An 11,846-nucleotide genomic window follows, 5' to 3' on the forward strand; every position below is an offset into this window, starting at 1 on the left:
ATGATATGTACTCACTGATAAGTGGATATTAGCCCAGATACTTAGAATACCCAAGATATAAGATACAATTTGGGAAACTCATTAAACTCAAGAAGAAAGAAGACCAAAGTGTGGACACTTTGCCCCTTCTTAGAATTGGGAACAAAACACCCATGGAAAGAGTTACAGAGACAAAGTTTGGAGCTGAAAGAAAGGACGGACTATCTAGAGACTGCCATATCCAGAGATCCATCCCATAATCAGTTTCTAAATGCTGACACCATTGCATACACTAAGAAGATTTTGCTGAAAGGACCCTGATATAGCTGTCTCTTGTGAGACTATGCCGGGGCCTAGCAAACACCGAAGTGGATACTCACAGTTAGCTTTTGGATGGATCACAGGGCCCCCAATGGAAGAGCTAGAGAAAATACCCAAGAAGCTAAAGGGATCTGCAACCCTATAGGTGGAACAACAATATGAACTAACCAGTACCCCCGGAGCTTGTGTCTCTAGTTGCATATGTATCAGAAGATGACTTAGTCAGCCATCATTGGATAGATAGGCCCATTGGTCTTGCAAACTTTACATGCCTCAGTATAGGGGAACACCAGGGCCAAGAAGTGTGAGTGGGTGGGTAGGAGAGTGGGGTGGGAGGTTATGGGGGACTTTTGAGATAGCACTGGAAATGTAAATGCAGAAAATACGTAATAAAAATAATAAATTAAAAAAAATTCACAAATTCAAGTCCATGTACAATGGTAAATGGTGATTCCCATTTTAGTGGGATTTCTCCTGATTTTTATTATTTATAATAACTATTATTTTAATAATCAGTTAAACAAAAGTAGACACTAATGCTAAAAATCTTGCTTATCCATTAATCTAAAACGCTACCTACTTGCTGTCTTTGCAATTTCCTCTAATCAAAATTTCTCGCTATACATCCTTAGCTTAGTGCTGCTTTTAAAACCATTTACCACATACTGCATCTGTTAACCTTTACATTTTTCTGATCCCATTAAATATAAGCTGCTGGACTAAGCCCCACTTTTATAAAACTTGTCTTCAGTAGAATAAATTCAATACAATTCCTGATACATTCATTTAAAACATTTCCTCCAATCTCATAAAGAGAGGCTTTATCTGCCTAATGTCATTATTAGATAACTTTATAGTAAAGGCTAACTCAGGTTTTATATTTCAAATGCCCAAGATAATCTGTTACCTTCTCAACGTACAAACTTTCACTTCTGTTTCTATAGATGATGATATTGATACTATCTTAAAATTTTCACTAAAATGCCTGTTTCAACTGAAAATACACCACTGGTTCCATGAAAAGAATACAGTTCTAAAACTCTGGCCTACCTGGTCTAGACATTTGTGTTCTGTGGGGATTATGAGTGCCTGCCTTTATCTTCTCATGAGTGTCATCACCTACTTGAAGGATGCATGTATTCTCCAGGGAAGAATTTTCTTCCAGAGTCAAGGTTTTACTAGAAGAAATACTCAAAGGTAGCGAACTCTTACACATACAGTCCAAGGAAGAATTCTTTATGTTAGATGAACATGTCTCAGTTAAAGGTTTCAACACCTTCGTACAGAAATCTGGCTTACTCTTGGCAATTTTATCATTCTCCAAATAGTTCTCCTTCTCAGTCTGTTGGGAGTCAACAGTCTTAGTGAGGTCAGTTTTGGGTGTTATCTCCACTGTTCCATGGATTTCAGGAGAACAACCTAGATGAGTCTTTCTTTTCTTTAATTTGGATGTCATTTCACTAACTGCTTTGGCTGGGTTGCTTCTTGCTTTTCCCACACTCACAGAGAAAGCATCTTCCGGTGAACTCACAATGCTTGGTTTCTGCTTCTTTGGCAGGTTAGTCCGCTCTCCAGGACCAGTATCTGCTTCATTTGGATGGTGTCTTAAGCCGGAGTCTAATGTGACCGACACCTGGGAAGAATCTGTTAACGGAAAACTACACCTGTTCTTGTCTCCTGCCAAACTGCTCCCTGCTTTACATGATCTCTTTCTCTTTGTTTTTTTAACCAGTGTGCAAGGATCTTGAATTGGATCACAATTTTCCTTCTTATTACTGTTGATTTCCCCCAAGTCACAACTTATAACATCTTGGCAATCTTTGACAGAGCTTTTAAGGCCATCCCCATCTTCAATAGTAGACTCATATATCTGGTTCATTTGAGAAATGATTTCTGACATATGAACCTTCTGACCAAGCTTCTTATTTAGTGGGTCATGTGCACTTCCTCCATCATTGCCATGTATTTGGGTGATTTTAGAAATTATTTCTGTCTTTTGATTTGCCTTTTGTCTAAGCTTCTCATCTATTTTTGAATCATCTTGACAAGCAGGCTGCATATCACGGTCATGTTTTTTCAACCCCAAGAGCATTTTAGACTTATATGGCTTTGCCCTATCTTGGTTACAAAGAGCAGGCATATCAGATTCACTGAAGTCTTTTAAGGTTCCAAGAATGTCTTTATCCTGTTGTAGCAAGAAAGACTCATCCTTTTCTGAACAATGAACACCTTTGTCACTACTAAAACAATTCACTCCAGAAATTACTTCTGTCTTGCGATTTACTTTCTGCCTAGGACTTTTGATAATTTGAAACTCATCATGAGCAGGGTATATACCAGTAATTTGCTTGTGCAGATCCATAACATTCTGGGTCTTACAGTCACGCAAGCTTCCATCATCTCTTGTGAAGAGAAGAGGTGTATCAAATTCTTCTGTAGCTTCTGGACTTCCACTGGTGGTCACTTTACCTGCTTGGGTTTGGAAGGGAAAGTTTCCTTTTTCTAGGAAGTGAATATCTTTATCGTTGTCCTCATATATTTGGTTCCTGATAGAAATTATTTTTGTTCCTCGATTTATTTTCTGCTTAGTCTTCTTTGTTTGATTTTGTTGAGCATTAACATACTTTCTCAAGCCCAATGTTGTCTGGGTCTCATGATCACATACATTTTCTCTGATGGAATGATCAGCTATATGAAATTCATTTGTAACTTCTAGGTTTTCAGAAATGGTGTCCTTATCTTCTTGATTTGGAAATAAGTTACCTTTTTCTGATGTATGAATCACAAATGTCTGTTGAGAAGGCTTACTTAAATTATGATATAGGGTTTTCTGACACAGATCAAATTTACCATCTTGAAGGAATTTGACTGAATGTCTGGAGAAAGGGTATGTTTCCTCTTGCTCATCTGTCGTATATGTTTGCCTCCTCTTTTTATTTTGAATGTTCTCCTGACCTGAGCTGTTCTGGAGGGCTATTTTCTTTTGTGTGTTTACCTGAGATGGCTGCTCAGTACTGGAAATGCAGTTTGGTTCTTCTGAATCCCCTCTGCCATCCAGGACACCAGAGCCTCTTTCTGCTCTGGTTTCATCAGTCTCTTCCTCAGCACCTACTTCTGAACCATCTTTACATTCTCTCTTTGAGCTTTCTCTCTTTTTATCAGGGCTTGCACCTTTCACTTTTCTGAAAGTCTCCTTTCTACAATCTGCCTTTTTCTTATTTTGATTTTTATTGCTTTTTGAAACTGTTACAATCTTGCCTACATCAATAGCAGTTAACTCCACATCAGCGGCTTCAGACACAGTGTTATGAAAATGAAAGTTGTCAGTTTTCTGCACTTGCTCCATGTGCTTTACATTTCGCTCACTGGAAGATTCAGAAGGTAAGTCAAGAAAACACTCGGTATTTCTTCGTGTGTTATTACTGGTTTCATTAGTATAGCCATTTATCTCATTATTCCAATTTGATCCTGGACTTGATATTGGTTGATGATCTAAATCTGTCACATACAGTATGTCTGCTGTTGAAGACATACACTTCTTCCTCTGAGTAATATTTTTAAGTGTTAATTTTTCTTCCCTTCTGAGGTTGGGAGATGGACCAGTTTTCATCTCACTTGGAGAACTCTTAGGACTTCCATCTGAGTGACAATGCCTCTCTACAAAATAAAGAAAAACAAAAAAATAAGGAATAATCTATAGTAAACAAAGCGGATACTTAGCTGTTTCACAGAGAGAACTTCTGAGAATCTGTTCTTCTCAGACCCTTATTCAGAATTCATGCTAATAAAAATTAGACTAACTGGAGTACTCCCAGGTCACATTTTACATCTAAATCCTTGAGAAATGCATACTACTGAGCATTCATTTAGCCTCCACCCCAAGATTGGAATGGGTATATACTACAATAGAGCCATTAATTCCTACTTCTAGAGCTGAAGGAGACCATGGCCACAAATAATAACAGTAACTCTGGTGGGGAGGATACCTAAGACTGTGAAAAGGAAAAATACTGTGCTCTAAGCTTAACAATTGCTCTTAACAATTAAGAGTTTCAAGGAAACTCAGCCTCCTGGAATCTTGGCATTCTCATAGCCTATATCCTCAAACCCCATCCCCCCGAGTTAGTATGATGTATGCTCTCTTTCAGTATTGTTTTATTATAAGTGCCTTTAAAGATTGAATTCTGACATAGGTAAGCCTCTACCACTGCTCCAATGTCCTAGAAAATCCTTGAAGCCTAAGGTCTTGGAATTCAGTAGGAATTCAGTGAGAAGGTTACCTATTCAGTAACATTCAAATTTACTTCTAGTACAGACATGAAACTAATTAGGCATTACAAAGAACTGAGCTAGAATAGCTCAGGGCTAGTCAGCAGAGTGATTACTTAGTCTCACCCAAACAAGGGAATACACAATGGCTTATGGAATAGGAAGAGGCGGGGTAACCATGAAAGAGTTAGGGAATCCCCCTGGGACAGTTTTCTTCACTAGGCCCAAAGGAACACATAATCAGGCATTTACTAAGAACCCCTGGTGGTGGATTTAACAATAGACTAGCATTACACCTATCTCCATTCTCCCCACCATCTTTTGACGAATGCATTCCTTTTGTTTTGTGTCACTGTAACTTAGCAGATATGTTCACCTGGTTTCTTGTTATTCTTCTGTATAAAAAGTTTGATGCTCGATTTGACAAATTACACTCAGATTCAACACACTCTCTCATGTCCCATCTGTTTGTCATCCCCATTCCTGCCCACTCTATGCCCATCTGTCCAAGACCTTGATTAGCAGGGATTGAGGAGGGTCCATTAAGCACTGGTCCATGGCAAATTAAGTTTCTGTATTCTAGTTTGTTAATATTTAACCAATGCGTAAGCACTATAGACTACATTACAGGATTATCAATAAGGAAGACCGTGTAATAAAATTAAGTGTTATCATGTTTCCTTACTAAGTCATTACTCAAGTTCATTAGCACTATGATATTTTCATTTCTGTTGCTCTGGTAAAATACAGACAATAAAACCTTAAAGGAGAATTTATTTGGTTCACAGTTCTGGGCTACAGCCCATCATTGCAAGGAAATCAAAGAGGCAGGAATTTGAAGCAGATAGCCACCCACACTCAGAGTCTTGAGAAGAGAGCAATGAATGATACAAGCTTGTACTCAGTTTGCCTTCTTCACTCTTAAATAGTTAAGGATCTCCTGCCAAGGATTTCAAGGTATCACCCAGAGTGGACAACTCTTCCCAACTCAGTAAAATCAAGATAATTCTCCAGTCATGTTCACAGGCAAACTTGATGTAGACTGTCTCTCATTGAGATTCTCTTTCCAGATGATTCTAGACTATGTCAGCTTGAAAGTCAAAACTAACCATCATAATCACTAATGGGTTATGACCTTGAAAAATTCACTATATTCACCTAGATGAACATTTTTCATATCCATGAAAAGGAGATGAAACTAAACATATAAATGTAATGGCATTTTCAAATTACAAGCTAAGCAAAATGGAAAGCTTAGTCCTGCTCATTTTTGAAGACTGCTTCTAGACTAACAGTATTAGGTGCCCATGGATCTCAGGACGTTTACTTCAAGTTGAAATTTTCACCAGCAGTTTTAAATGGTAGAAGTTAGCAAGTGCAAGTTACCTATATAAAAGATCTACCTAATGGATAAACTGTTTATACATTGTTGCGCTTAAGAAAGGCTACATAAAGTTTTAAAAACAATCTTACCATTAGGAAGTACATCAACACATGAAGTATGTTCTGAATGACCTGAACTACATGTTTTCTGATTACCTTCTTTAGGAAGGAATACTTCCAAATTACATTGATGTATGGATAAAGGTTGTCTTGATACCAAAGAAGTAGTATCAGGTGAGGTCTTTGATATAATTCTGTTGCTACACTTTGTATTCCATTTATCATCAGCACCATCATCATCATCATTTTCTGAAGTTAATAGAACCCTAAAGGCAAGGGAGAATGAAATAAGAAATTCTGTGTTTTACAAAAATTACATAGAAAGAAAAAGGTATCATTATACTTGTACCAATAGTCTGACCATTTAGAAAAAAAATTGAAAAATTATTTGAAGAACAAGTAAAAATGTGATAAATATAACATAGAGATTATTAAAGAAATGGGATAGGTACTGGAGAGATGGCCTAGCAGTTACTATTCTTCCTGAGGACCTGAGTTTGGTTCTACCACCTATACTGGGCAGCTCACAACTACATTTAACTTCAGCCCTGGGAGGATCAGCCTCTAGTCTCCACAAGCATCTGCACTCACACACACACAAATAATATATTTTTTTTAAAAAAATAGCATATTCTCAAAACTTCTTTGCATGAAAGCTATAGGCTGAGGTAACTTTTCTTAAGCTCTTAAAGAAAAATAATACCACTTTGTAATACACTTCCTGAATTAGAAAAGAATGTTTATCAGTCAGCATAACTGAAATACGTAAACCTGAAAAAGAATTGCAAGAAAAGAAAATTAATATTTTCATTATAAAACATATGTAACACACCGTTAAAGCAACGATAATAATTTTGTGATGCAGAGAAGGAATTCTAAAATAGATCATAGAGAGACATGGCTCAGCAGATAAGGTATTTGTCTTGGAAATCCTGATGACCTGGGTTCAATTCCTAGGACCTATGTAAAAATGGAAACAGACTCCACCAAGTTGTTTTCTGATCTTCACAGATATGCCATGTATTTGCACCCCCCTACACATATCATGTGTATGTATACACATGATATATATATGTATATGTATATGTATATATAATTAGCAATTATATATATAATTAGTAATGATATATATTACTATTAGTAATTAACCAATTCATTGTATTTTTATATGAATAGAGAAAATTAAGAATTCATTATAAAAATAAAAAAGTATCTTTTCAATAGCAAAAAAAGAAAACTCACATGATTAATTCAATAGCTATTCAGGAAGAAATTCTCAGCAACGAGTTTTTGAGCTTCCTTTTTTTCTGAGACAGTCTTATTGTGCAGAGCAGCTGCCCCTGACTCACTATAAATGACACTTTAGATGACTGAAAAATAGAAATGGAAGGATTCTTTAAAGAAAAGTTAAAAACCTGATCAAGAAATAAGAGATCTGAATGTCTAAATTTTAGCAAGAGGAATGGGATGATATCAAAAAGGTTTTGACAAAAAAAACAAAAACAAACAAACAAAAACTATAGGCTTCGGGCCAGTGAGAAAGTCTATTGGGTAAAAGTGGTTGCCATACAAGTCTGGGGACCTGAATTTGACCCCTAGAGCCCACAGTGGAAGGAAAACAAATGACCATTGAAAGTTGTCCTCTGACCTCTTACACATTCTGAGGCACAGCTATACTCACACCCACCTACCATATACATGCACATATACACAATAATAAAGAATGAAGGAATGCAAACAAACTGTGGGCTTAGATAACTTCTCCTAAGCTTTTAGTTTGCCTTGAACTTGTGATATTTTGTCTCATCCTGGAACTTTTTTAATCTGACAAGATCTAGAAAATCCAAGTGTTCACATCATCCCTAACAGTGGAATCACAGAATGCCTGTTGTTGGAAAAACTGCTGCCAGCAGCCTGCACACCAGATGCTGCCAAGATCATCCCAGTGCGCTGCTTCACCTGTGGAAAGACTGTCACCACAAATGGGAAACCTACCTGGGTCTGCTGCAGGCCAGGTACACCGAGGGGGATACCCTGGATGCTCTGGGTCTAAAGCACTATGGCTGCCACCACATGCTGCTGGCACATGTGGACCTGATTGCAAAACTGCTGAACTATGCACCCCTAGAGAACTGACTGCTGGAGCCTACCCTCTTCTGCTGGCCAAGGGCAGTTTGACATGTTGTATTCAAACTGAGATGTTGGGGATGTAGGTGTATTGCCTGGCTGTGGCACTGTGCCTAAGTCCTGTCACCCTGGCAGGAACTGTTTATGTAGAACCACCAACAGGTCTAAAAAAAAAAAAATTAAAAAAGAATGCCTGTTATGACTTTTCCAACTTTGAACAAGTAGTGATTGCAATAAAGTAAGAAAAAGGAAAAGAAAAATGGCTTGCAAAGGGGAAAGAAAATGGTTCTTATATACAAATAACAAAAGTATATTAATAGAAAATTCAAAGAGATAGTCCAATAAACTGTTAGAATTAACAAGTTCACTGGAAACAGGACAGTATCTGAAAATTAATTGTATTTTTGCTAGCTAATATCAAGAAGAAAACATAATTTAATAAACAACTGCATCAAGTGTTCTGAAACAAGCCTGAAACCCCAGCATTCCAGAAGTGGAGGCAGAGTAACAGTAATTAAAGGCCAGTCTCAGCTACATGAAATCTTGTCTCAAACAATCAAAACAAAGGAATTCATTCAATACAACACAAAACAGAGGAAAACACATAATAGCTAAGTAGACCAAGTGATACAGTGCACTTATAGATGAAACTATTATATAAAATTTCTATTTTCCTCAAACTGAACATAGTCTCAGTTATTGTTTATTAACAGAATGTCAGATGTTTTGATTTTACAAATAAAGACTTGGGAACCAGAAGTCTGATAGCTCAGAGAGGCAGAGAGAGCACTCACCTCACCTCCTTCCTTAGCTGATGTTCCACTCTATCTCAAAAACCCTTCAAACTGAATGACCCTCCCTTCTACTCCCTGTCCATCTCTCTATCTGTCCTCCTGACTTCCTCTTACTCTCTATGGTGTTTTCCTATGTTCACTTCTTGTCAACTGGTTGCTTGAATTGACCTATGGTTGACTTTATATAGTCATGTTTACAATAAGCAGAAAGTTCTTGAATATGTGTGTTAGGGCTGAGCCACACCACAACTAGAAACAGGTTTTTCCAGTAAATAACATAATCTCAGGGTTCACAGTGTGATCAAATTACCCTGCAATGCCTAGTAAATTGTCCAACTATCCCTTTGTGTGTGTGTGTGTGTGTGTGTGTGTTGGGGGGGGGGGTTGTGGCAAATTGCTAGACTACTTATGAAATGCAAAGGACCAAAATAGTCATACTAATATTTAGAAATGAAAAGAATGAAGAGACACAGACTGAAACAATAAGACTTATGTGAAAATTAATCATTTAGACAGCATGGTAGTGATAGGACCCACATACAAGAACAATGAGTTCAGAAACAGACTCTTACATATCCATCCAGTCAGTTCATTATGATACAGATGAAATAGTCATTAGGTAAGGAAAGGATAGTGTTTTCAATAAATAGTGCAAAGCCAATGAAATTTCCGCACTAAAACAACAAAACAACAATAACAACTCTGATCCACTGTAATGGTTTCTATAAGCCTAGACTTGAGAGTGGCACTATTAGAAGGTGTGGCCTTGCTGGAGTAGGTGTGTCACTGTGGGTGTGGGCTTTAAGACCCTCAGCCTAGCTGCCTGGAAGCCAGTCTTCTAGCAGCCTTCAGGTAAAGATGTAGAACTCTCAGAAACTTCTGCACCATGCCTGCCTAGATGCTGCCATGTTCCCACCTTGATAATAATGGACTGAATCTTAGAACCTATAAGCTAGCCTTATCCATATAAGAGTTGCCTTGGTCACAGTATTTGTTCACAGCAGTAGAACCCTAACTAAGACAGCCTTCCCTCACAACATACCCAAAAATCTAAGTAGGCTGAAGATCTAAATGAGGTAGGGAAGCTGATGTGATGGATAAGTAGGTAAAGCACCTACTATACAAGGCTGGAGACCTAACTTCAATCCCTAAGGACCCATGTGAAGATCAAAGGAGAGAGCTAACTTCATGAAGTTATCCTCTGGCCATCAAACATATGCTATGGCACATGCAAGTGCCTTTCCATCCCCATCATGCATGTAATAACAGTAATGATAATAACAATAAAGAATAATTTAAGTTTTTTATTTAATGTATGAGTATCTGCATGTATACTATACCTTCATGCCAGAAGAGGGCCCTAGATTTCACTATAGATGGCTGTGAGCCACCACATAGTTACTGGGAATTGAACTCAGGACCTCTTAAAGGGCAGACCATGCTCTTAACCACTAAGCTATCTTTCCAGGCCAATAATTGTTAAAACAACAATGTAAAAGGGAAGTGTTGAAATCCTGCTTCTTTTAACATAACTACAGTCATTTTGTATTCAGTCTACATTTTGTTCGTAAGGTGAAATTAAGTTCAAGTTCTCAGACTTTACTTTCCAGGACTAATTATCCAGGGTTGACACTGAAAAATTCTCCCAAAAAGCCATAACACTATGTTTGCATTACTAATGCTCTGTTAGCTCAGTGCTCTGAAACTCCCCTGTTCACCACCCATCCACCACCCCTCTTACCTCTCTTAGGATCAATCAGCTTAAATGTCAGCTGATAATACTTTGTCAAGTTAACCAAAATGCCATGCTGCCTCTAGCTTTCTGACCTACTGGATTTGGTTTTTCTTATAAAAAGCTTGCCCAAACAGACTGGTACCACAATTAGGCTCACAAGTCCTTTTTTTATAGTCCTAATCAATTAGACTTGGGATGTATGTTCAATAAAATATTCTTGCTTAACTGAGATCAGTGCTCACATGGTCTATGTGGCAATTCCTGAACACCAACAGAAAATATTACACTTTTGGTAGGAAGCAGAATAATGACTTTGTAAACAGTAAAGATTAATAAAGGGTCACAGAAAGTATTAATCAGAACACTGGGAGAGTGTTGCAGGAATTTTCCTGTCCAATTTCATCAGTACAGACAGGGTCTGTACTTTGGGAAATAGGGGGCAAAGCTAAGAGCTGTAGAAGAGGCCCATAGGCCTGAGAGGAGGGAGGCTAGAGAGGTCTGAGAAATGGCTTCTGACATTTTTCTTGTATTTTTAAAAGGTTAGAAATACTGGGATAAGGCTTTTTACTCTATTGGCTTTTTGTTAGTTAGTTAGTTAGTTAGTTTGTTTGTTTGTTTGTTTGTTTGTTTGCTTTTCAAGACAGTGTTTCTTTGTATGGCTGTCCTGGAACTCACTCTATAGACCATGCTGGCCTCAAACTCAGAAATCCACCTGCCTTTGTCTCCCGAGGGCTGGGATTAAAGGCATGTGCCACCACTGCCCGGCCTGTATTGGCATCTTGTAACTGTGTTTCTATTGTTATATAAATCTGATTAGTTAATTAAGCCTTAAGAGTTTTGATTTACTTGGTTACTGAAATGTGGGTCTGCTGATGGTAGAGAGCTGGCGGCCCGTGGGTGTGTGGGATTTGTGTGGACCCAGCTAGGACAATAGTTTTGAAACCACCAGTGTCGATACCAGAGTAGGACCATAGGTTGGGCGCAGGGGTTGGGGGCAGGAGAGTTGTCGAGAGTGGCCAAGAGCAGTCTTCAGCCTGTCTGGCACCACCGCGGAGAGTTGGCAGGGCGTTCATTTATAGTATTTGCCGCAACAGGAGGGAACACAGATACACACACATGCATCACATGCATGTACGCACACACACACACACACACACACAAACACACACACACACACA

The 11,846-nt window shown here is 38.2% G+C and overlaps 1 protein-coding gene and 1 pseudogene across 1 annotated transcript in view; one reads left to right on the forward strand and one right to left on the reverse strand.

Moving 5' to 3' along the window:
- Positions 1–11,846, reverse strand: part of LOC110300628 (shugoshin 2-like) — a 30,941-nt gene that overhangs the window by 3,765 nt on the left and 15,330 nt on the right. Inside the window, exons 6-7 of the mRNA XM_021170878.1 lie at positions 6,043–6,278; positions 1,351–3,957 (exon numbers count right to left, since the gene is read on the reverse strand). Of these exons, the coding sequence (XP_021026537.1) occupies positions 1,351–3,957; positions 6,043–6,278 (2,843 nt within the window). The remainder of the gene's footprint in view (positions 1–1,350; positions 3,958–6,042; positions 6,279–11,846) is intronic.
- On the forward strand, positions 6,910–8,148 carry LOC110300049 (annotated as a pseudogene).

Source organism: Mus caroli, chromosome 8 (assembly GCF_900094665.2).
Source record: "Mus caroli chromosome 8, CAROLI_EIJ_v1.1, whole genome shotgun sequence".
Taxonomy (NCBI): Eukaryota; Metazoa; Chordata; class Mammalia; order Rodentia; family Muridae; genus Mus; species Mus caroli.